At 43.3% G+C, this 26,596-nt stretch overlaps 1 protein-coding gene across 1 annotated transcript in view; it reads right to left on the bottom strand.

Annotated features, from left to right (window-relative positions):
• The window catches only part of LOC144498747 (A disintegrin and metalloproteinase with thrombospondin motifs 12-like), a 557,508-nt gene extending 532,694 nt beyond the window's left edge, over window positions 1-24,814 (bottom strand). Inside the window, exons 1-2 of the mRNA XM_078220368.1 lie at window positions 24,667-24,814; window positions 24,180-24,538 (exon numbers count right to left, since the gene is read on the bottom strand). Coding sequence (XP_078076494.1) covers window positions 24,180-24,538; window positions 24,667-24,793 — 486 coding nt within the window. The 5' untranslated portion in view covers window positions 24,794-24,814. The remainder of the gene's footprint in view (window positions 1-24,179; window positions 24,539-24,666) is intronic.
• Between the last annotated feature and the right edge of the window lie 1,782 nt (window positions 24,815-26,596).

Genomic DNA, 26,596 nt, shown 5'->3' on the forward strand with positions numbered 1-26,596 from the left:
TTTGAAGAATCTTTTTCTAGAGTTCTAATAGATTGTGTGGGATCCCTTCCTTAGACAAGGAGTGGAAATTAGTACTTGCTGATAATCATGGATGTGCCTACCAGATTCCCAGAGCCACATCATTAAGAAATATTACAGCAAAAAGCGTTGTAGAGGAATTGTCAAAATGAAGAAGTACAATCAGATAAGGGGTCAAATTTCTTGTCAAGGTTGTTTAGGAAATGGCCGAGAGATATAGCTCTTTAATTTGTCAGCATATCACCCAGAATCAGAAGGGGGCATTAGACAGATGACATCAGACTCTGAAGACAATGATGAGAACTTATAGCCAGAATCACCCACAAGACTGGGATAGAGGAATTCCTTTCTTATTGTTTGCCATTAGAGATGCACCTCATGACTCAACAAAGTTTAGTCCTTTTGAATTGCTATATGATCACAAGATGGGACAAATTCAGGAAAGGTTAATAAGTAAGAATTCAGAAAACACACTCTCGGATTAAGTATCAAAATTCAGGGGAAGATTAAAGAACATGTGAATTGGTGAAAGAGCATGTAAAATGATCACAACAGGTGAAGACAGAAACAGACAGGAAAGCAAAGGCTTGTAGTTCTGGAGCTGAGGAGGACGTATTTGTTTTGTTGCCAGTATTGTGTGTATCGTTAAAAGCTACGTTTATCCGGCCATTCCAAATTGAGAACAAACTCAGTGGAGTAAATTATCTCGTAAAAACTTCAGATAGGAAAAAAACCCACTAGGTATGTCACATAAATATGCTCAAGAGGTATTTCAATAGGACACATAACCAAACACAAGAAGTAATGGTAGTGATGAATCAGGAAAAGGAAGAAAAATTAAAAGATTCTGAAAGTGACTTTCCTCAAATTCAACTAGGTAATGAGAAAGTACTTAAAATTTTAAATGTACTTCTAAACTGCCTTCCAGATAAGAATTGAAGTGAATTAAGAACTCTATTGCAGTTGTATAAATGTACTGTGGGGCAAATTAGAACCATAGAACCCCTACAGCGCAAAAGGAGACCATTCGGCCCATCGCATCTGCACCAAATCTCCAAAAGAGTACCTTACCCAGACTGACCCCCTCACTCTGCCTGAAACTTTGCACATTTAGCATGGCTAATCCACCTCATCTACACATCTTTGGACTGTGAGAGGAAACTGGAGCACCCAGAGGGAACCCACACAAACATGTTTCTATGTAACACGGGAAAAACATGCAAACTTCACACAGACAGTCATTCAAGGCCAGAATCGAACCCAGGGCCTTGGCAGTATGAGGCAGCGGTACTAACCATTGTGTCACCATGCCACAACAATGTAGCCATGCACTATGTGGAAGTGGGAAATTTTGTTCCAATAAAGTAACATAGGTTGAACAAAGAACAAAGAACAATACAGCACAGGAACAGGCCCTTCGGCCCTCCAAGCCCGCACCGCTCCCTGGTCCAAACTAGACCATTCTTTTGTATCCCTCCATTCCCACTCCGTTCATATGGCTGTCTAGATAAGTCTTAAACGTTCCCAGTGTGTCCGCCTCCACCACCTTGCCTGGCAGCGCATTCCAAGCCCCCACCACCCTCTGTGTAAAATATGTCCTTCTGATATCTGTGTTAAACCTCCCCCCCTTCACCTTGAACCTATGACCCCTCGTGAACGTCACCACCGACCTGGGGAAAAGCTTCCCACCGTTCACCTTATCTATACCTTTCATAATTTTATACAGGTTGAATCCAGTAAGGTTATCACAGGTGCAAAAATAAATTGAATTTATGTTCTAAAATTACATTATTGAATTGAATTCCACCTATTGTGTGCTACCAAAGCCAAATGGAACCCAAAGAAGCTAATTTGATAACGAAACTTGGCAATAATGTGTTTGCTGAAATACAAGTTACACATTTAAGCCATACTGCGGAACATGATCAGATGGCACCATAAGATGCAAAAATAGCGCCATTACAAAGTTCCCAGAGCTTGCAACAAAACAGAAGGTTCTAGGATTTCTGGACATGAGTGGTTTCTGCAGGAAGTTTTTGCCAAACTTAACAGCATAGTTGCCCCATTAGTTGATCTCTTAAAAAAGGACAAGAAGTTTAACTAAACAGTGGAATGCTAAAATGCATTCAGAAATCTAAAAACTGTGTTGGCAATGACAGATTTAGCGACACCAAATTATGCCAAGGTGATATTGGCATTGATGTTGTGTTATTACATGACCACGAGACAAGTATTGAAAATCCTGTCAGGTATTTTTCAAGAACATTAAGCAGTCACCGACAGAAATATTCTACTGTCGAGAAGAAGACATGAGTTTGCTTTTGGCACTGTCACATTTTGAAGTTTGTGTTGCCAACAATGTATCGGAGACAATGGTCTATAGCGACCACAATCCACCACGATTTTGTGAAAAGTTTGAGATCAGAATACTAGACTTTTGATGGAGTCTGTCACTCCAATCATTTAACTTGAAAACCATTCATGTGGCTGGAAGAGAAAACATCATTGTTGATTTGTTATCAAGGATTTAATTTGTGAAGAAGATTGGACATTTGAAACTGGTGAGAAATGTCTGACATGGATGTTATTTCAACTAAGCTTTGGGTATATATCCTCATTTTAATACATGCATTTTGCATTGTAATTCTATAGAAGGGCTATGAGCCGGGTGAGGGAAGGTGAGATTAGAAAGGGCATCTGGGTGTCTTTGGGCTGGCATGGACAAGATAGACCAAAGTTAGAAATAGTAGGAAATGGTTAGTCTTTTTTAATTATGATGCTTCATTTCTAAAATGAGGGAGGTGTCAGGAAAATTGGTGATGGTGTGAAGACCAGGAAAATCCATAAATTGGAATATTTTCTGCTGGTTATATATTTTCAAAAGCCACATTGGAAAATGTCAGCTGCTTAAGACAAGCATAGTTTAGTTATCGCTTAATATACATTTATTTAAAGTCATCACAAAAGGTTTGGGACATCATTTTCTGTATTTCAAATCTTCCCTTGCGTCATGTCAAATTGCAAAATACAGTTGAGGGAAATTGTTTCAATTTCTGGGACTTGAAATAACGCAGCATTTACCATCAGCTATTTTCTTAACAGCATTTAAATAACGCTGGTATATTCACCTAGATTTTGTTAAAGGGAGGGATCTTGGAAGTCAGTTAGGGATTAAAAGTTATCTGGCTGGAAAACGAAAAAGGAGCCAAGAGTCACTTTGGACTGTTTCAAGGAGAATTGTATCACCACTTTAGGGGAAAAGTAGATAATAGCCATTGGGAGATTTTTCAGTTGGTTCAACTATTATACCGGGATTTTTTTGCAGTTTTGAGTACAGGTTGACTACTGAAATAGTGTTTAGTCCATTAAAGTAAAATTTTTGGATGCTGGAAATCTGAAATAAAAAGAGAAAATGCTGGGTAAACTCAGCACGTCTGGCAGTATTTGCGGAGACAGAAATAGAGTTAACATTGAGTCCATATGACCCTTCGACAGAACTACTCAGACCTCTGTTCTGTGGAAGAGTCCGATTGATTGGAAACTTTAAATCTGTTTCTCTGTCCACAAATGTTGCCAAACCTGTTATTTTCCATTTTTATATTAGTGTTCAGTCCATGTTTGTGTGTTACAGTAAAAGTCTTAAAACTTCAGTAGCTTAGGCCATGGGTTTAGGGCCTAAGCTACTGCAGGTACCACAGAGAGTGAAGGGGCAAAAAAAATTGAGGATGTGCAAGAGGACAGAACTGTGAACACCTTAGAGATTTGACATTCGGAACACTGCTGGATCAGCAGCCATAGTTGGGTCAACTAGATGGGTGAATGGAACTTGGTGCGAGGCAGTGAGTTTTGAATGAGCTGAAGTGAGCTCCCTTATATGACCTTATATGAGCTCCCTTATAGAGACCTATAAGATAATGAAAGGGCTGGATAGGGTAGAGATGGAGAGATTCTTTCCACTTAGAAAGGAAACTAGAACTAGAGGGCACAGCCTCAAAATAAAGGGGGGTCGGTTTAGGACAGAGTTGAGGAGGAACTTCTTCTCTCAGAGGGTGGTGAATCTCTGGAATTCTCTGCCCACTGAGGTGGTGGAGGCTACCTCGTTGAATATGTTTAAATCACGGATAGATGGATTCCTGATCAGTAAGGGAATTAGGGGTTATATGGATCAGGCGGGTAAGTGGAACTGATCCACTTCAGATCAGCCATGATCTTATTGAATGGCGGGGCAGGCTCGAGGGGCTAGATGGCCTACTCCTGCTCCTATTTCTCATGTTCTTATGTCCTTATGTTCTTAAGTGTACAAACAGGCAATGGGGATAGGAAGGTTGTCCAGGACAACATTGAAGTCGTTGAGTAGGAGGTAAGAATTTCAGCAGCAAGAGAGTCAGGACAGGGAGCTGAGATGGGCAATACTGTGTTGATGAAAGTGAGTGGTTTCACTGGTGGCATTGATGTGTCAGGCAAGCACAGCAAGAGCCCAGACACTTCAAAAGATAATTGGTCAAATGCGTTTTAGTGGTGTTGGTTAAAGAATAAATGTTGGGCTGGATGCATTGATAATTCCTCTGCTCTTCTGCAATAAGTGTCTTGGAATTCTCTATGGCCATCAAACGAATATGGGCACGATTTTCCCACTCCGCCCCCCCCCCCCCACACACAGGAAATATCAGCGGGGAAGGGGAGGGGGTGGTCAGGGCTGGCAATGTTGCTTTCACAAAATAAATAATTCAGCTCACAGACTTGCTCCAGTGGATCACGGATTACTGACTAGTTGGCAACATTTCAGGGTATTTGAACTGCGCTGTTCTGAAGTACATGGGAATGCTCTTTTATTGAGAACCATTCCCACAAAGTCCATTAACAAATAATGATGGCAACTTCTCCTTTAATACCACTAATCTATAGGTAAACTGTAAGATTTAAATTTCTACACCAACAACCAACCCATCTTCCCAACTCATTCCTGGGATGAAGGGGTTGCCTTATGAAGAAAATTTGAACAGGTTATGCCTATATCCATTGGTGTTTAGAAGAATGCAAGTCAATCCTATTGACGTACATAAGATCCTGAGGGGACAGAATAGAATGGATATCGTGAGGTTGGCTCCTCCAGTGGGAGAAACTAGAACTTGGGTACATAGTTTAAGAATAAGCCATAAGGACTGGCTGGACAAACTAGGGTTGTTTTCTCTGGATTAGTGAAGGCTAATTAGTGAAGGGAGTTTTGCTAGTGTGGTTCGGGTGGGTTTAAACTAATGTGGCAGGGGGGTGGGGATCAGAACAATAGGTCAATAAGCATAGAGGCTGGGGACGAGGTTGGGGCCAAGACAAGGCTATCTAAGAGGAAGGGCATTCTGGGGGAGGATGACCTCAGTGGGCCTGGAGGTCTGGAGTGCATCTGCTTCAATGCAAGGAGCGTTACGGGCAAGACAGACGAGCTTAGAGCCTTAATGCTTGTGCGGAACTTGGATGTGGTTGCAGTGACGGAGACTTGGTTAAAAGAAGGACAGGACTGGCAGCTGAATATTCCGGGGTATAAGTGTTTTAGGCGAGACAGAGAAGGGGCGAGGAGAGGTGGGGGAGTAGCATTGCTGGTTAGGGAGCATATTACAGCGGTACAGAGGGTGAACTATATGGAAGGGTCAGGTAACGAGTCACTGTGGGTGGAGCTCAGAAACAGGAAGGGTGCAGTCACTATGCTGGGGGTATACTACAGGCCTCCCAACAGCCCACGGGAAGTTGAGGAACGGATATGTAAGGAGATTCTGGACAGGTGCAGGAAAAATAGGGTTGTTGTAGTGGGAGACTTTAATTTCCCTTGTATAGACGGGAAATCGCTTAGGGCTGGGGGCCTGGACGGGGGAGAATTTATAAAATGCATACAGGAAGATTCTTTGGAACAATATGTTGACAGTCCAACTAGAGAGGGGGCTATACTGGACCTAGTACTGGGGAATGAGCCCGGTCAGGTCATCAAAGTTGCAGTACGGGAACATGTGGCAAATAGTGACCACAATTCTGTAAACTTTAGGATAGTAATGGAAAAAGATGAATGCTGTCCTATGGGTAAGGTATTGAATTGAGGGAAGGCTAACTACAGCCGGATTAGGCAGGATGTGATGGCTGTTGATTGGGAGAGGCTGTTCGAGGGTAAATCCACATCTGGCATGTGGGAGTCTTTTAAGGAGCAGTTGATAGGACTGCAGGACAGGCATGTGCCTGTAAAGAGGAAGGATGGGAAAGGTATGATTCGAGAGCCGTGGACAACCAGTGAAATTGGGTCTAATAACAAAGAAAAAAGAGGCATACATGAGGTCCCGGCAGCTAAAAACAGATGGAGCACTGGAGGAATACAGAGAAAGTAGAAAAGAACTCAAACAAGGAGTTAGAAGGGCAGAAAGGGGTCACGAAATGTCCTCGACAGAATCCTAAGGCATTTTTTACATACGTGAGGAACAAGAGGGTTGTTAGGGAAAGAATCGGACCTCTCAGGGACAAAGGAGGGGAATTTTGCTTAGAACCAAAGGAAGTAGGTGAGGTCCTAAATGAATACTTTGCATCAGTATTCACAAAGGAGAGGAACATGTTGACTGGTAGTGTCTCAGAGAGATGTATTGACCCATTAGAAAAAATCTCAATTACAAGGGAGGAAGTGTTAGGTTTTTTAGGAAACATTAAGACAGACAAATCCCCAGGGCCAGATGGCATCTATCCTAGACTCCTCAGGGAGGCGAGAGATGCAATTGCTGGGCCTCTAACAGAAATCTTTGTCTCTTCACTGGACACAGGTGAGGTCCCAGAAGATTGGAGGATAGCAAATGTGGTCCCGTTATTTAAGAAGGGTAGCAAGGATAACCCAGGTAATTATAGGCCGGTGAGCTTGATGTCCGTGGTAGGGAAGTTGTTGGAGAAGATTCTTAGAGATAGGATATATGCGCATTTAGAACTGAATAATTGCATTAGCGATAGACAGCATGGTTTTGTACGAGGGAGGTCATGCCTCACAAATTTGGTTGAGTTTTTTGAGGAGGTGACAAAAACGATTGATGAGGGAAGGGCCGTGGATGTCATCTATATGATTTTAGTAAAGCGTTTGACAAGGTCCCTCATGGCAGGCTGGTGCAAAAGGTTAAATCTTACGGGATAAAAGGTGAGCTAGCTAGATGGGTGGAGAACTGGCTTAGACATAGAAGACAGAGGGTAACAGTGGAGGGGTCTTTTTCCGGTTGGAGGTCTGTGACTAGTGGTGTTCCGCAGGGCTCTGTACTGGGACCTCTGCTGTTTGTAATATATATAAATGATTTGGAGGAAGATGTAGCTGGTGTGATCAGTAAGTTTGCGGACGATACGAAGATTGCTGGAGTTGTGGATAGTGATTAACATTGTCAGAGAATACAGCAGGATATAGATAGGCTGGAACATTGGGCGGAGAAATGGCAGATGGAGTTTAATCCAGATAAATGCGAAGTGATGCATTTCGGTAGATCTAATGTAAGGGAGAGCTATACAATAAATGGCAGGACCATCAGGAGTATAGACACACAGAGGGACCTGGATGTACAAGTCCACAGATCCTTAAAGGTGGCAGCACAGGCGGACAGGGTGGTGAAGAAGGCATTTGGCATGCTTGCCTTTATTGGATGGGGCATAGAATATAAAAGTTGGCATATGATGTTGTGGCTGTATAGAACGATGGTTAGGCCACATTTGGAATACTGCATCCAGTTCCGGTCGCCACACTACCAGAAGGACGTGGAGGCTTTGGAGAGAGTATAGAGAAGGTTTACCAGGATGTTGCCTGGTATGGAGGGTCTTAGCTATGAGGAGAGATTAGGTAAACTGAGGTTGTTCTCCCGAGAAAGACGGAGGATGAGGGGCGACCTAATAGAGGTGAATAAAATTATGAAGGGCATAGATAGGGTGAACAGTGGGAAGCTTTTTCCCAGGTCGGAGGTGACAAACATAAGGGGTCACGCGTTCAAGGTGAGGGGGGCAAGGTTCAATACAGATGTCAGGGGGACGTATTTTACACAGAGGGTGGTGGGGGCCTGGAATGCACTCCCAAGCAAGGTGATTGAGGCGGACACGCTGGGATCGTTTAAGACTTATCTAGATAACCACATGAACAGACTGGGAATAGAGGGATACAAAAGAATGGTCTAGTGGGGCACATGAGCGGCGCAGGCTTGGTAGGCCGAAGGGCCTGTTCCTGTGCTGTATTGTTCTTTGTTTGTTCTGAGGGGAGACCTGATAGAAGCCTATAAAATTATGAGAGGCATAGATAGGGTTGACAGTCAAAATCTTTTTCCCAGAGTTGAAATGTCTAATACTGAGGGGGCATGCACTTAATGTGAGAGGGAGAAAGTTCAAAGGAGATGTGAGGGGCAGGTTTTTTTTCCCATGTCCTCCCCATGTCTGCAGGGGTTTCCTCCGGGTGCTCCATTTTCCTCCCACGGTCCAAAAGACGTGCTGGTTCAGTGTATTGGCCATGCTAAACCCTCCCTAAATTCTCCCTTAGTGTGCCCAAACAGGTGCCACACTGTGGTGACTAGGGGATTTTCACATTGACTTCATTTCAGTGTTAATGTATGCCTACTTGTAATACCACACTACACTAAAACCTACACTAATAAATAAACTTAAACTTTTAGTTTAACTTGACGTCATGTATGGCACAACATCATGGGCTGAAGGGCCTGCTCCTGTGCTGTACTGTTCTATTTTCTAATAAGACATCATGAAGAGAAAGGTTTCCTCCAAGAGGATAACTAGCATTGGAATCCTCTTCCCAGGAAAGTAGCACACACAGGTCTTTAAATTTATTTAAGGCTGAGTTAGAGAAGCTTTTGTTAGACAATGGAGTCAAGTGTTATGAGGAGCCGACAGGAAAGTGCAGCTGAGACCACAACCAGATCAACCATGATCTCATTGAATGGTGGAGCAGGCTCAAAGGGCAGAAGGCCTACTCCTGCTTTTACATCCAACATTCCCACACACCTCTTCTTCCCTTTAAAACTTCATGGCCTGGAATTTAACTCACTATCTATGCTCCCGTCACAGTGATTACCTGGGAACATCATATCAAAGTCTCATCAGTTTGTGATGCCACTTTGGGTATGTGTCTATGTGGGCAATGAGCTGAAGTAATGAAATTATTTATAAGGAATAGAAGTTAAAGTCCATAGATTTAATTTCTAAACATTAGGCATGAAAAATAAATGATAAAGTCCAAAATAATTTCTAAATACAAGTTTCCTAATGAAAGCCTCAGCAATGTTATGAAACCATCTAGTAACTGTCCAATCTTGGCTGTGATTCAAAATGAATAAATGTAAACACAAGTATAAGTACTTTCTTTTCTTTTGTTTTTAATTCACATGATTGGAAATAGGCTAACTGGAGGGTCCAAATAGAAGATGATCAAAGCTATCTAGCAATACAGATTAACAAATCATTTAAAGTAGCAACGCAAGTTAACAAGACTGTGGAAAAAGCGATTAAACAACTGAATTCGTAGAGGGATTGAATTGTAAAACAGAGATGTTAAACAACATCAATAGAATATTGGATAGACTGTGCAGAGTTCTGGTCCATTGCAAAAAGGATATAACCGTATGGGTAATGTGCAAACAAATTTACAAGAATGACATCAGAATTGAGGGGTAATAATAATCAAAATGAGGGGTGATTGAATAGAGGTTTCTAAAAAATCCGAAAGGGTTTGATAGGGTAGATGTAAAGAAGATGCGTCCAGTTGTGAGGGAGTACAAAACCAGGAGCCATAAATATAAGATGGGTCACTATTAAATCTAATTCTTTTGTGGGACATGGGCGTCACTGGCTGGCCAGCATTTACTGATGTGGAGATGCCGGCGTTGGACTGGGGTGAACACAGTAAGAAGTCTCACAACACCAGGTTAAAGTCCAACAGGTTTATTTGGTAGCAAATACCATAAGCTTCCGAAAGCTTATGGTATTTGCTACCAAATAAACCTGTTGGACTTTAACCTGGTGTTGTGAGACTTCTTACAGCATTTACTGCCCATCCCTAGTTGCCCGAGGGCAGCTAAGAGTCAACCACATTGCTGTGGCTCTGGAAGCCAGACCAGGTAAGGACATCAAATTTCCTTCCCTGAAGGACATTAGTGAAACAAATGGGCTTTTCCGACAATCGACAATGGCTTCATGGTCATCATTAGATTCTTAATTCCAAATATTTTTTATTGAATTCAAATTCCACCACCTGCCATGGCGGGATTTGAACCCGGGTCCCCAGAACATTAGCTGACTTTCTGGATTGATAATCAAGTGTTAATAATCTAGTGATAATACCACTAGGCCATCACCTTCCCATGATAATAAAATAGGGTGGGAAGATGCATGTGTGGAGGATGAACACGAGCACAGGTCAACTGGGCTAAATGCCTTGTTCCTGTTTTATAAATTCTATGTAATCCTAAATAATAAAGTTGGTCATTTACTTATGTTTTATTCCCCTTGTTATTCCCAACCTCCTTCCTTTTCACCAGTTTCCAGTGCACTGTTTGCTGCTTGTATTAAGTTGGCTTTTTGACACAGTACTCCAAAGTATTCCATGTCGAAATATTGCCTCCAGCTACACAGGATAGCACATAGCATGCTCTTGGGTGGAGTGGCTCCATAGGCTGCCAGTAGAACTCAGCAATGCAGCTGTCCTTCTGCCGACTTGCATGGGAATTGCCCTGGCACCGGTCAAAAATAGTAATTTTCCACACAGATGCACAATATGTTGGTCACTTGCTAACACCAGTGCTTATAAAATCTCTCTTAGATTTCACAGCATCAGATTCCAAGTTACAGTGGAACTGCTGGGCCTTACTGATCCTGGGTTAAAACAGACAATGCAATTATGACACTGCCTGGTAGGTGAGAGAGAGTGGTACAGAATTCTCCATCTGATTGTTCCGCATGCACTCACATGCATGCACACACAGCAGGGTAGATGTTGAGAGTCTAAAGCAGGTCACAGTCTCAGGATAAGGAGAAAGCCATTTAGAACTGACATGAAGAGACAGGTCTTCACTGAGAGCTTGGTGAATCTTTGGAATTCTCTACCTCAAATGTGCCATAGATGCTCAATCATTGAGTATAGTCAAGACTGGGAATAATCATTTTTTGGGTATGAGGGGAATCAAGGAATACAGGAATAAGGTTGGAAAGTTGAGCCATGATCTTATTGAATGGTGAAGCACGCTCAATGGGCCATATGGTCTACAACTACTCCTATTTCTTCTCTGTCAGCTTACATCTGTGGTCGGAGAGTTGACTACAACAATGATTACAACAACAATAATGGCAATATTATCTTTAAGAGCAATTGTGACAGAGAGTTAAGCATGCTGGGAATATATGTCAACTTAAAATCAAAAGCAGATGCAGTCATAAAGCTGCTGCAGTGAGTTGTGACCTGGCCTGTGAATTGTGACCTGACACTTCTTATGTTGACCAACTAAGGATAGCTGGTTAGACAATGATAGACATGTCAGAGCAATACCTATATATGGGTTAAGGCTATGTGACCTACATGCAATTTGAACTAAGCATTATGGAGTTGTTTGTGAGTAACTCCTTTGGCCTGATTTAGTCTCTGGTTATACCATTGGCTGAGTGCCAGAGAATGTTCTGGAAGAATGTGAGAAGTTTAGGATAAAGAAATGTGCTTGAACCTTTGTCTTCGGTGAGAACTCAGAGACCAACCATTGCAAGTGTGCCCTGAAAGAACATCTTCAGAGAAGACAGAACCACGCAGAATAACCTACATCGGGAATGAACCTGGCCAGTTTGCTCAAGAAACCGGATAGCATTCATTTGAGTTAAAGAATTAAAGTTCAGTGAAATAATTAATGTTAAGAGTTGAAGTATAAGAGAAATTATGTAATTACAACAGTTGCAACGCTTTAAGTGTTAAATAAACAAAAGTTTGTTCAAGAGAATTTGAGTCCACCACGTCATAGAGGTTTACAGCATGGAAACAGGCCCTTCAGCCCAACTTCTCCATGCCACCTAGTTTTTACCATCAAGTTAGTCCCAACTGCCCGCATTTGGCCCATATCTCTCTATACCCATCTTACCCATGTAACTGTCTAAATGCTTTTTAAAAGACAAAATTGTAACTGCCTTTGCTACTACCTCTGGCAGCTCGTTCCAGATACTCACCACCCTCTGAAAATATTTCCCTTCTGGACTGTTTTGTATCTCTCCCCTCTCACCTTAAACCTATGACCTCTGGTTTTAGACTCCCCTACCTTTGAGAAAAGATGGTGACCATCTATCTATCTATGCCCCTCATTATTTTATAGACACCTATAAGGTCACCCCTAAACCTCCTACTCTCCAGGGAAAAAAATTCCAGTCTATCCAGCCCCTCCTTACAACTCAAACCATCAAGTCCCGGTAGCATCTTAGTAAATCTCTTCTGCGCTCTTTCTAGTTTAATAATATATTTTCTATAATAGGGTGACCAGAACGGTACACAGTATTCCAAGTGTGGCCGTACCAATGTCTTATACATCTTCAACAAGACGTCCAAACTCCTGTATTCAACGTTCTGACCAATGAAACCAAACTGGGGGGTAGGTACAGGGGAGATGTTAGGGGGAAGTTTTTCACACAGAGGGTGGTGGGCGAGTGGAATCGGCTGCCGTCAGTGGTGGTGGAGGCAAACTCAATAGGGTCTTTTAAGAGACCCCTGGATGAGTACATGGGACTTAATAGGACAGAGGGTTATAGGTTGGCCTAAAAGGTAGGGATATGTTCGGCACAACTTGTGGGGCCGAAGGGCCTGTTTTGTGCTGTAGTTTTTCTATGTTTCTATGTTTCTAAACATGCCAAATGCCTTTTTCACCACCCTGTCCACTTGTAACTCCATTCTCAAGGAGCTATGAACTATACCCTGAGATCTCTTTGTTCTGTAACTCTCCCCAATGCCCTACTATTAACTGAGTAAGTCCTGCCCTGGTTCGATCTAGCAAAATGCACCACTCGCATTTATCTAATTAGGTCCTTAGGTTTGTAATACTAACTTCAAAGCCAAATAACACATCCTTCTCATTAGTGTACCACCAAACACTATGAAATCTGTTGAATGAGATGCACTGACCTTAATTGCCTAAATAAATGTTAAAACTGCAAGACACGCAGTATTCCAGAATGTTGAAAAGTGCAAAGCATAACTTAACTCCAAATTAACATTTTTTCTCCTTTTAGGCAAACTGGGTTGATCTTCTAATACTTGACTGTACAAGTACGTCTACTGGAAATGTTTTCCAATTAAACACACCTACACAGCCCTGAATTATACAGTTCATTTCAGACATAGAAATATCATTAAAAACTTAACACTTCCTGCTGAGGTGAGGGGTTTGTGTGGAGTGAGCTAGGGGGCGCAATAAGTAAACTTAAGAATGAAGGTCATCTTCGGTTCCTCAATGAGGTGGACACAAAACATTGCAATTTTGCCATAAAAAACTTCGACTTATGGCAAGCATGATATTCTTTGTAGTGATCAGGGTGGCACAGTGGTTAGCACTGCTGCCTCACAGCGCCAGGGATCCAGGTTCAATTCCGGCCTCGGATCTGTGTGGAGTTTGCAAATTCTCCCCGTGTCTGCGTGGGTTTCCTTTGGGTGCTCCGATTTCTTCCCACAGTCCAAGGATGTGCGGGTTAGGTTGATTGACCATGCTAAATTAACCCTTGCGTCAGGGGGGTTAGTAGGTAAATATGTGGGGTTATGAGATTAGGGGCCTGGGTGGGACTGTGGTCGGTGCAGACTCAATGGGCCGATTGGCCTCCTTCTGCACCGTAGAGATTCTATGATCAAGATGGCCACTGCGTTACAATCACCTAGTTTCTCTCATTCACCCAAAAGGAAGAGAAAAGCCAACATTTACAAGCAGAGACTGTGATTTGAAGGGAAGTTGGTTGCCCTGTATAATATCAATAAATACTTAAAGCCATTAAGAAAAAGCAATGAAATGCAACATGATATTACTTCGGTGGCAATCTGATTGGGGGGGGGGGTCACTCTTCATGGAATCCACCTGGTTTTCATTTTCACTGATATGATTGAGATGAAAATAGCTGCGACCCAGTGGCACAAAGTATGCCTGAGTCAGAAAGTCATAGGTTCAAAGTCCCATTTAGAGGTTTGAGCACAAAATCTATGCTGACATTCCAGTACAGTACTAAGGGAATGTTACACTGCCTGAGGTTTGATCATTCAGATAAGACTTTCAGCCAAGGCCCAATCTGCCCTCTTGGGTGGATGTGAAAGATATCAAGACACTATTTTGAAGATGAGCAGAAACTTGTCCCTAGTATCCTGGTCAATATTTATCACATAACAAATATTTCAACAATGACAAAACCTGGTCATTCTCACAATGCTGTAGGAGCTTGCTGTGTGAAAACTGGTTCCCATATTTCTACATTACAATAGCACTTCCTTGACTGTAAAGCTTTTTGGGATACCCTAACTTTTTGCAAGAAGCAATGTAAATACAAATATTTTTTTCTTTTCTATGAATTCCAATTGGGCTTTACAATGGATGGGTGACCCTTTCTTCCAGCTTGCTTTCCAGGCAGTGAAAATGAAATTACTCCTGCAAAATCTCCACGCATTGTCCTAACCAGCCTAGGTAGATTTGCAGTGTCTCAAGCATTCTCAATAATGTTGAAAATATACAAGTAATAGATGACATAAATGTTTGTTCGTTCCAGATACTCACCACCCTCTGAAAATATTTCCCTTCTGGACCGTTTTGTATCTCTCCCCTCTCACCTTAAACCTATGACCTCTCGTTTTGGACTCCCCTACCTTTGAGAAAAGATGTTGACCATCTATCTATCTATGCCCCTCATTATTTTATAGACACCTATAAGATCACCCCTAAACTGCATTTATTGCCCATTTCTAGTTGCCTTCTTTTTGTACCAATGGTGTTATTGCGATTATGTTTCTCCAATAATAGCGTTTGCAAGAAATCCCAGGATATTAGAGAACAGGAAAAATGGGTGGCCAAATGAAGGAAATGTTAACTGATGAATAATGGTCATACTGTCTGGACAGTTAATAGCACCAACTGATTTGTATCCCACCCAGGTCTTCAAAAGTAGGGAAAACATTTGAGCTATATATTTGCTGTCACTGTTTTGTCTTTATGCCTCTATTTTATATACTTTTCTCAGCTTCATTGAATACCCAAGTAATTTGTAGTGAAGTCAAGAATAAAACAGAAAACAGAAGTGATATGATGTTGACTGCAAATCTCCAAAACTTGCTCATCGATTTACACCGTTCTGCTATTTGTCTCAGGCACAGCATCTCAACCTTGACCTCCCTGTTATTTTTGAGAAGTTGCTTGGATTTGCACATTAATTGCCCATTAAATTCATTTCAGAATATGAGGATTAAGAATTAACATGTGTATCCTGTTCACAATTCACTGATTTTTCTGTCCTCAAAGGGAATGTTTCCCGCATGATCTCAATTATTCTTAAGGCATTTAAAAACATTGAAATTTTAAATAATTTTTCTAACATGCCTCTCTTTTTTTTGGGTAGCATGGTGGCACTGTGGTTAGCACTGCTGCCTCACAGCGCCAGGGACCCAGGTTCAATTCTGGCTTCAGGTCACAGTTTGTGTGGAGTTTGCAAATTCTCCCCATGTAAGCGTGGGTTCCCCCTTCACACTCCAAAGATGCTAAATTGGCCAATCAAGGGGACTAGCAGGGTAAATATATGGAGTTACAAGGATAGGGTGGGACTGTTGTCAGTGCAGAGTCAATAGGCTGAATGGCCTCTCCCTGTACTGTAGAGTCTTATGATTCTTAAACCAATCTTTCTTCCCCATTCTGTACCTGATAAGACTTCAATTTACTCTTCTCTCTGCCATTAAGTCACTTAAGTCAGACTGTCACCATCCTCTGAGTAAGAATATTTTTCCTCACATCTCCCCTAAACCTCCCGCCCCTCACTTTGAACTTTGTCCCCTCATGACTGACCCTTCAACTAAGGAGAACATCTGCTACTTATCCACCCTGTCCATCCCGCTTATAATTCTGCTCCAACAAAAACAACCCATGCCTATTCAAACTCTCTCCTCAATCCTTGAATTTTATTAAGGAAATGCCCTCAGCATGCCATCATCAGCTTAGACTTGCAACAAATTATGACATAAATTATCTTCAAACTGAATGATACAGGGAAAGGTCCAACTAGTCTTGCATACTGCAAAATGACCCACAGCAGCAAGATTTGGTCCAATATATGTCCCAGAACTCCTGTGAATCAAAATAAGTTGAGACATTTTGAGAGAGTGACTTGGGACATGTATTCACAGAAGCATACAGGTCAGGAGAGGCCCTTCAGCTCATCAAATCTTCAACACATCAGAAACACCTAACCTCAATTACCAGCACGTGGCTCAGAGCCTTGAAAGTTATGATGTGCCAAGAGCTCATCCAGGTTCTTCTTAAAGGATGTGAGGCAACCCACCTCTACTACCCTCCTAGTCAATGCATTCCAGACTGTCACCACCCTCTGAGTAAGAACATTTTTCCTCACATCTCCCCTAAACCTTGTCTCTCACTTTGAACTTGTCCCCTCATGACTGACCCTTCAACTAAGGAGAACATCTGCTACTTATCCATCCTGTCCATCCCGCTTATAATTCTGCTCCAACAAAAACAACCCATGCCTATCCAACTTCTCTTCATAACTTCCATCCCAGGTATTACCTTGGTAAACTTCCTCTGCGCCCCTTCCAGCGCAATCACTTCCTTCCCATAATGAGGGAACCGGAACTGCACAGTGTACTCCAGCTGTAGCCTCACCAAAGTTCTATACAACTCCAACATGACCACCCTGCTTTTGTAATCTATGCCTTGTTTGATAAAGGCAAGTGTCCCATATGCCTTTTTCACCATCCCACTGACATGTCCTTCTACCTTCAGAGCTTAATCGACAAACACGCCAAGGTCCCTTTGTTCCTAAGAACTTCCTCGTATCATGGCGTTCATTGAATACTTCCTTGTCAAATTAAAGTTAAGTTTATTTATTAGTCACAAGTAGGCTTACATTCACACGGCAATCAAGTTACTCCTTCCAAAATTTATCACCTCATGCTTTTCAGGGTTAAATTCCAACTACCACTGACGTGAAGGCCGCCTTGGAGAACGCTTACCCGAAGATTAGAGGCTGAATGCCCATGACTGCTGAAGTATTCCCCGAATAGAAGGGAACACTCCTGCCTGGTGATTGTCGAGTGGTGTTCATTCATTCGTTGTCGTAGCGGCTGCATGGTCTCCCCAATGTACCATGCCTCGGCCTCTGATCTTCGGGTAAGCGTTCTCCAAGGCGGCCTTCACGACACACAACAACGCAGAATCGCTGAGCAGAAACTGATAGCCAAGTTCCGCACACATGAGGATGGCCTCAACCGGGATCTTGGGTTCATGTCACACTATCTGTAACCCCCACGACTTGCCTGGGCTTGCAAAATCTCACTAACTGTCCTGGCTGGAGACAATACACATCTCTTTAACCTGTGTTTAACCCTCTCTCCACTCACATTGGCTGTACCTTTAAGACTTGATTACCTGTAAAGACTCGCATTCCAACCATTGTCTTGTAAATTGAGTTTGTGTCTGTATATGACCTGTTTGTGAACACAAGTCCCTACTCACCTGATGAAGGAGCCCGAGACTCCGAAAGCTAGTGGTTTGTGCTACCAAATAAACCTGTTGGACTTTAACCTGGTGTTGTGAGACTTCTTACTGTGCTTACCCCAGTCCAACGCCAGCATCTCCACATCATTCCAGTCACTAAAGCAGTCTTCTGTCATTTTAAACTTAAATTTATTTATTAGTGTCACAAGTAGGCTTACATTAACACTGCAATTGAGTTACTGTGAAATACCCGAGTCGCCACACTCCGGCGCCTGCCCAGGTACACTGAGGGAGAAGTTAGCATGGCCAAGGCACCTAACCAACAAGTCTTTCGGACTGGACGCGAAACCAGAGCAACTGGAGGAAACCCACGCAACCAAGGAGAGAATGTTCAGATTCACATAGATCGTGACCCAAGCCAAGAAGCATTCCCTCAGGTCCCTGGCGCTGTGAGGCTGTCGTGTTTTCCACTGTGCCGACCCTCTAATCCCTACAACTGTCATCACCCTCTGTCTCCTACAACTGAGTTAATTTTGAATCCACCTCTTCAAATTACCCTGCATCCCATATGCATTTCCCTTCTTTATAGGTCTCCTATGTGGAACCTTGTCAAAGGCTTTGCTCAAATCTACATAGACTACATTAACTGCACTACACTCATTTACACACCTGGTCATCTCCTCAAATAAATCAAATTTGTCAGGCATGACCTGCCTCTGACGAATGCTGACTATCCCTGATCAAAGCTTGCCTCTCCAAGTGGAGGTAGATTCTGTTCTTGAGAATTTTCTCCAATAGTTTCCCTACCACAAACGTGAGACTCATTGGTCTGTAGTTCACTGGTTTATTCCTATAACCCTTCTTAAATAGCAGAACGATGTTAGCTGTTCTCCAATCCTCTGGCGTCTCCCCCCTGATCAAAGAGAAATTAAAAATTTATGTCAGAGTCCCTATGTCTCCTCTCTTGCCTCCCACTGCAGCCTGGGACTAATCTGGCCAGTGGAAGCAGATACAATAGTGACTTTTAAGGGGCGTCTTGACAAATACATGAATAGGATGGGAATAGAAGGATATGGTCCCCAGAAGAGTAGGGGGTTTTAGTTCAGTCGGGCAGCATGGTCAGTGCAGGCTTGGAGGGACGAAGGGTCTGTTCCTGTGCTGTAATCGTCTTTGTTCTTTGACCAGTCCAAAGATGCGCAGGTTAGGTTGATTGGCCATTCTAAATTGACCCTCGTGCCAGGGGGATTAGCAGGGTAAATATGTGAGGTTACAGGAATAGGGCCTGGGTGGGATTGTGGCCGGTGCAGACTTGATGGGCCGAATGGCCTCCTTCCACACTGTGGGGATTCGATGGATTCTATGGAGATTTGTCCACTATTAGGCCTGCCATCACCTCCAATATTTTGTCATTCCCTGTGCCAATTTTCTCAAGAACCTCGCAGTCTCTCTCCCCGAGTTCTATATCTTCATCCTCATTCTCTTGGGTGAAGACAGATTGTGCAAAGAGTCAATAGATGACACATCATAGTCAATAATGCATCAACTTACAAAGCTCATAGTAAACAGCTGCAGCCGATTTGATCAGCACCACTGATAGATTTTCCACAGACTCAGTCCCAAGACAGACCAAACTAAATCCTAATCCAAACATGTTAAGCATTGGAAAACTGTACACGTTGTACATCTTATGAACTACTTGTGGTCTTGTTTTCCCCCACACCATCTGTCCCTTCGCAGACTGACTGCTCCATCTGCTTCCACTTATGATCTTATGATCTGCCTGACTGTGGGTTCTTGTCAGAGCTAAGGTGAAATGCTATTCCTTTCTTTCTCTTGCTTACCGGGAGGGAAATGCTTTCGGCAGCAGGGCTATCCCAGCATCCGCCAAGCAAGTGAAAGGTTTGCATTAAAACTACAATGCGGTGCAGTATGTTGGCACAATAGTGACAGCAATTGTCAAAAAGACAGCACTTGTGACTGCAGGCATGAATAATCAGTAATGAATAAGGGCGATATGAAGCAGTAGGTGGGTAGGTATGTGGCACAATTTACACACACACGAAATTTTGAGATGGCCAGTTACCTGTAAATTTGCTAATAAGCATTTTCTTTCTAATTTAAGTAAATGATTTGTATATTTCAATAAACCACAAAACAGCTATCCTACCATCATTGGAAATTTGAAAAAATGAATTGATCAAAGATTCACTGTGTACCACATTCCAGCATTTAGCGAGGAAATTCATAAACAGAGTCAATGTAAGCTGCTAGGTCACTACACTCAATATTTCTGTGCCTCATTTCAGGCAGACATGTGTCACCTACTAGTTGTGATATAAAATGTCATACTACTGTGAGTCAATGGATGAGTTTCCAGTTCTTGCTGTCAGCTTTGTGGACACAATAGTACCAACAAGAAGTGACACACTGAAATGTCTGTTCTGTAAGTCCACTGAATGTTATTATGAGATGATAGAATTATGTTTTATAGAATAGAAAGTTTTTACACAATGAGTGTACCACCTACATCTTGAGCTCCCAGCTCCTTGCCAGGTCTTCTGGTCCACAGAAAAAGATAAAAATACTTCCTATCAGAAACTAAACGCAGCTTAACATAATATTGAAGCATTAAATTTATGGTCCCATTTTGCTTAAAACATAAACAGTATTTCAATTGGGGCGCTTGCACTTTCCGGCAGAAGTCTGGCCGAGGTTTGTATTTGGAAGAACTGACTTTGTGAACAGCCGAACTTTAAGTGATAGTTTTCTTGACGTATCTGGAAGCCCAGTACAGTGCTCAAGATGTACTGTAACAACGGGAAAGGATTTGTATTTTCACAACTTTCCTCCATGATTAGAATTAGCTGTTGACCTTGCATTTCTGATTCCAGGCCAAAACTCCTACGGCCAGAGGCCCATTAAAAAGATGGCCAATCTGTGTTTGGTTATTAGATAATAAATGACAGCAATTTGGCTCAAGAGCATGAGATTGGCCTGGATTCTGCTGAAATGGTGGAAGAATGAGACTATTATATATTTATTTCCTCCCACATGACCCCACTTTCCAAGTAAAAACAATGAAAGTTGGTTATTGATGTGAACCTCACATGAACAACAGAAATATACATGCAGTGTATACATTGTCAAAGCCATGAATGCCAAAGTTTTGTTAGGATCGCAATTATATTGCATCTACTGATTTGACACAAATGCATTTTCAAGCAGTGCAATGGGCAACATCAAGCTACTTCATAGACTCCCTGCAGTGTAGAAGAAGGCCATTTGGCTCATCAAGTCAGCATCAACTCACTGAGAGCATCTTACCCAGGCCCATCTCCCCTCGCCTTATTCCCGTAACCCCACCACACATTTACCCTACAAACCCCCCTAACCTTCATATTTTAAGAGACTCAGGGGAAAATTAGCATGACCAATCCACCTAACTTGCATATCTTTGGACTGCGGAAGGAAACCAGAGTACCCAGAGGAAACCCACAGAGACAATCGTCCAAGACTGGAATCAAACCTGGGTCCCTATCCCTGAGGCAGCAGTGCTCACATTCTCCACTTTGATTTTCATTCTCCCTGTGTCTGCTTGGGTTTCCTCCGGGTGTTCCAGTTTCCTCCCACAGTCCAAAGATGTGCAGGTTAGGTTGATTGGGCATGTTAAATTACCCCTTAGCGTCAGGGGGATTAGCAAGGTAAACACGTGGGGTTACGGGGATAGGGCCTATTGTTGTCAGTGCAGACTCGATGGGCCAACTGGCCTCCTTCTGCACTTTAGGGATTCTATGATTGTAACCAATGTGCCACCGTACTGCCCTCTTCCACACATTTTACAGAGAAAGTGAAGCATTAAGCATTTAAATACACAACACAAATGCACTCCCCAGTGTTGTTGAGATGTCTAATATAAAAGAACTAATGGTTGGTTTTATTTTAAAATAAAACAGACTAGTTATCCCAGTCCCCTCTTTTCAAGGCGCTGATCACAGTCCCACGGACACCTCTGGAACTTAATCATCATGAAGCAGTTATGTGGCTATCTGCAGGACAGGTTTTAACTTTGTCCTCACGTCTTACAGAAAGCCCATGCATTCACATAGCCAGCAGGAACTGAAAGATGCCAATTAGTGATGTCGACTATAATGTACTAAAACTAACCAGGCCGAGATTAGCTCAGCACAGACCAGCATTAAATCTACCTGGCCTAAGTGACTCCTTATTCATTTGATAAACTTATTCACCATCACAATACTTTTCAAACAACAGAGGAATAGACTGGTTTGGTTTTAAAATATCAAAATGCTGTCGTTCAAAGAAATGACACTACTTCCTTTTCTTGCACTTCTGTGCATGGAAGTCACATTGCCCGGAAGCCAAATGCGCAGTAAAGCTCATGCGAACACAAGGGGATTTTACCATTTTGATTTTAAGTGCTGGGCAAACTTGAAACTAGGAGTGTTTCAGATCCAACTTTTAGACCCGTTCTGAGGCGTCCCCATACGCACTCTGCCTGCATAAATATCAGTGAGCCTGAATCACGCTGCACAAGCCTGTGGTGGGACTTAACACGCCCGACATCCTGCAGCTCCGATCGGCGCCTCCAACTGCACATGCACAGAAAAAAATGATACATTGCTGCTCTCCTGCCACGTCCCTCCTGGGCCAGATAATGCCCCCCCCGTGGCACCCTTGCAACATTACTGACCCCCTTAACCCCCCATGCCACCCAGACCGATCGCAGGTCCCTCCCCCCCCCACTGATCTCAGGCAGAGTGGCAGCAGGCCCCCCTTAACCCCCACTGATCTCAGGCAGAGTGGCAGCGGACCTTCCTTCCCCCCCGTCCACTGATCTCAGGCAGAGTGGCAGTGGACCTCCCTTCCCCCTCACTGATCTCAGGCAGCGTGGCAGTGGTCCCAACTTCCCCCACACTGATCTCAGGCAAAGTGGCAACGGATCTCCCCCCCCCCTCCCCCAACTGGTCTCAAGCAGAGAACCGCCAGGCACTTGGCATTTACCTCCTCACTAACTGAAATGCCCGAATCGGACTTATATGGAGCATGTCTGTTTCGCACCGATTCCGGATGGGCGAACGTGGTGGTAAAGGGAGAAGTGCCAATAAAGTTGGGCGTGCAGCCCATTAAGTCAATTTAAATGCATGGTCCTAATCACGGCCATTTTCAGGCCTTGGTAAAAGGGGAACCAGCGTGGAGGCGGGCACAGATCGCACTACTTGCCTCACGCCCGACTTTACCAAGTTTTTGCGCCCGAAAACAGGTGCAACTTGATGGTAAAATCGGGCCCAAGGAGTCCATAGAGTCATAGAGTTTTACGCCATGGAACGAGGACCTTCAGCCCATCGTATCTGTGCCAGCCATCAAATATCTATCTATTCTAATCCCATTTTTGAGCACTTGGTCCATAGTCTTGTATACTAGGGCATTTCAAGTATTCATCCAAATACTTCTTAAATATTGTGAGGGTTCCCAACTCTACCACTCTTTCAGGCAGTGAGTTCCAGTTTCTCAACACCCTCTGGGTGAGAAAGCTTTTCCTCACATCTCCTATAAACCTCCTCCCTCTTAACTTAAATTAATGCCCCCTAATTATTGACCCCTCTGCTATGGGGAAAAGTTCTTTCCTATCCACCCTATCTATGTCATTTATAATTTCTCTCTTGATGACTGAAATACTCCAGTCCAGGCAACATCATGGTGAATCTCCTCTGCACCTTCGCCAGCCAGTGCATCACATCGTTCCTATAGTATGGCAGCCAGAACTGCACACAGTATTCCCACTGTGGCCTAACCAATGTTTTATACAGTTCCATCATAACCTCCCTACTCTTATATTCAATGCCTCAATTAATAAAGGCAAGAATCATATGTCTTCTTAACTACCTGCCCTGCTGTCTCCAGAGGTCTATGGACATACACTCCAAAGTCCCTCTGATCCTCTGTACTAACTAGGGTCCAACTATTCATTCTATATTCCCTTGCCTTGTTAGTCCTCCCAAAATGTATTACCTCATACTTTTGAGGCATGGTAAATATCACAGTGTACGATTGCCACATAACCAGAAAATGCGGAGAAAAAGCGGTTGTGGAGAGAAGTAGCCAGTTGGGCCAAGGGGTTATGCCTGAGACACTGGCTTGCTCATCTCCCCCCACAGAAAAACAGAGTCTGGCTTGCTGAGTGTTTCCGACATTCTCTGATTTTGGCTTCAGATTCCCAGCATTGTTCTGTCTCAATGATTGCAATCTCCAACGGCAAACTTTGACAGGTCTGCCCATTTCTGGTGATGTGCAAGTTCATGTGACCGGGCAAACCTATAAATTGCTGGGATGAGGGGAGGAGAGCTAATCAGCCTGCCACCAATAAGATTACAACCAACTCAGTCCTCGCATAATCTCAGCGTTGCTGCAGCATCCCCTCTGCAAGATGTCACTTACCAGTCCTCTGCAGGTACTGATGGCTGCAATGCCACTGCCCAGATCTTGATGCATTACTCTGCCTATGAAATGACACGTGTTCTCTGCGGGGGTCTGGATGATGGTGCCAGTTACATTTCCGTACCTTTTCTCCAGCACATAGCCTGGGGAAAGGAAGGGCCGGTTGACGGTCAGGTTGAAGAGCAGTTGGTGCCCCTGGTGAATGATTTGGTAATACACGTGCTCCTCTCTCTTTCCGAGGTCCCTCCTTCCGACGTGGTTGACATGATGGGTGACATCCGGGGAGAGGAAGGCTCCTCTTTCGTCCACTTTGACGGGATGAACTATTTCATAACTTTGCAAACTCTTAACAAACTTCTCTGCAAAGGGAGGGGAGACAAACACACAAGACATGAGCACACAGCTCTTTGCTGGCCGGCAGTGCAGCACAAACATTGAATTAGATGCGAATCACTTAAAGCAATGGGTGGGGGAACGACTCACAAACCTTGTTTCTCGTCTGCAAAATGCAAAACCTCCGGCTGACCACCCCACTGGCCGCTTGCCAGGGAACTAAAGATCTTGAGCAGAAAAGGGACGGCCGGGATGAAACGCACTCCCCCCGCACGGAGCATAGTTCAATTAAAAGTTGCATCGACTTAAAGGAGGTGCTGGGAGCAGGCTGGGAGCAGGCTGGGGGAATGCGGGCTGAATGCCCCGTCCATGGGGTCGACAACACAACCCAAAAGTACAGGAGAGTGGAGAGAGAGAGAGAAGTTAGAGACAGGGAGGGAGGGGGGGAAGCAGGCGATGGCTAGAGGAGGAGTGATCGAAAACTTCAGCGTAATATTTCTTAAGGAAAAGAGGGAGGGTTCGATAACTGCCCATGGCAGTTTGCAACTTTTCAAAAAAAAAATCCTTGACTTCCCTCCTGTTTGCTGAAAAAGTGCGTGCAATTCTATGCAGAAATGTGCATGTTATCGCACGCAGTGTGTGTGCGGCAGCACAGAAATTCACCAAAGCCTGCCCGTTCCCTCCCCCCTTTCTGGCTGACAGGATTGAATGGGAATTATGGTTTACAAAGTTACCCTGTTCATATATGTGTTCGATTCATTCAAAAAAACAGAGCCTGGATAATGAATGAATCCTCATAACATTGCTTTCACACGGTGCAACCCGAGAGGGGAGGGGAATGTGGGAATATTTAAAGGAATCGATACTTCCCCACAGAACGAAAACATCAGCTTTTCATGAACAGCTTTTTGCCAAATGTTTAGACACCTATCGTCAAGCGATCTGTCTCTTAAGACATTAGCGATTGAGTCTTTTTGTAAATGAAATAGCCCCCCTCCCCACCGTGCACCAACTAAAAGTCGATTGCAATCTCCTATCAGAGGTGATTGATGCTGATTTAACAGAGGCAGCGCAAGTTTCATCCCCAGACCGTGTAGTCCTTCCCCGTGTCGGGGAATCAATTTTAGCCGCATGGTCACATCAGCTTTTTTCCCCCCTGCCTGCTTATATTTGAGGGGGGAAAGGACAACAAGTGGGTCTGGCGTGGCTTTTGGCATTGCTGTGTGGGACTAGAGAGAGAGTCACCCCGAGAATGTTCCCCAGGCTCAAACACTAAAGCAATATCAATGAATAAAGCATACATTGCCACTTCAACTCAAGCTCCTTTCCAAAACATCCTGACCCGTTACTTATTACAAATTGAACTGCAATTTGTAAGGTGTTGCAACCTTCCCCCCAACTTGACCTTATGGTTATTTATTGCTCTGAGGGAGTCAATAGCTGTATCTGACTACGCAATGAATCATTCCAGTAAAATATAACCATGGCAGATATTGGGGGTAACCTCGGTATAGCCATTGTAACCCCCACAATCGCCTTAAGGTGGCAAACTGGGGGCAAATATTTGATTATGAAACTGCTGGAACAGTGTTAAATGCACACACACACACATTGTCCTCCATTTACTGATGTCTTTGTTGCGGTTTTATGTTCGTACGGAAATCAGATGTGCTCTTCAAGAGGGTCAATAATCGTCTTAGTTTCCTTTAAAAAAAATGTCAGTGCTCCACAGCGCAAAGTGGAGTGGTCTGATCGTATTTTTTTGTGCCTCCAGTGTGTTAAATCCCATTCAAAACACGTCTGAGGCGCCACATTCATTGAATATCTTCGATAACTATCAAAAGAAGGCGCGAGTCTGCACCCAGGATAGAACAATGTCACAATATGATATTAGACTTTCAAATAATTGAACAAAGGTCCTTCAGAGCAGGTTGTATCGATAAAAAAGGTTTAAAAGCCATTTAACACAAAACATTTGTAGGATATTGTTGGCCAGTGAATTGATAAGAGGGTGATGTTAATCTGACTAGAAGATATCTATCCACTTGCAGTTTTTACACAAGAATAGAAATTGGTCATTAGAG

The sequence above is a fragment of the Mustelus asterias genome, chromosome 1 (genome assembly GCF_964213995.1).
Source record: "Mustelus asterias chromosome 1, sMusAst1.hap1.1, whole genome shotgun sequence".
NCBI classification, from domain to species: Eukaryota; Metazoa; Chordata; class Chondrichthyes; order Carcharhiniformes; family Triakidae; genus Mustelus; species Mustelus asterias.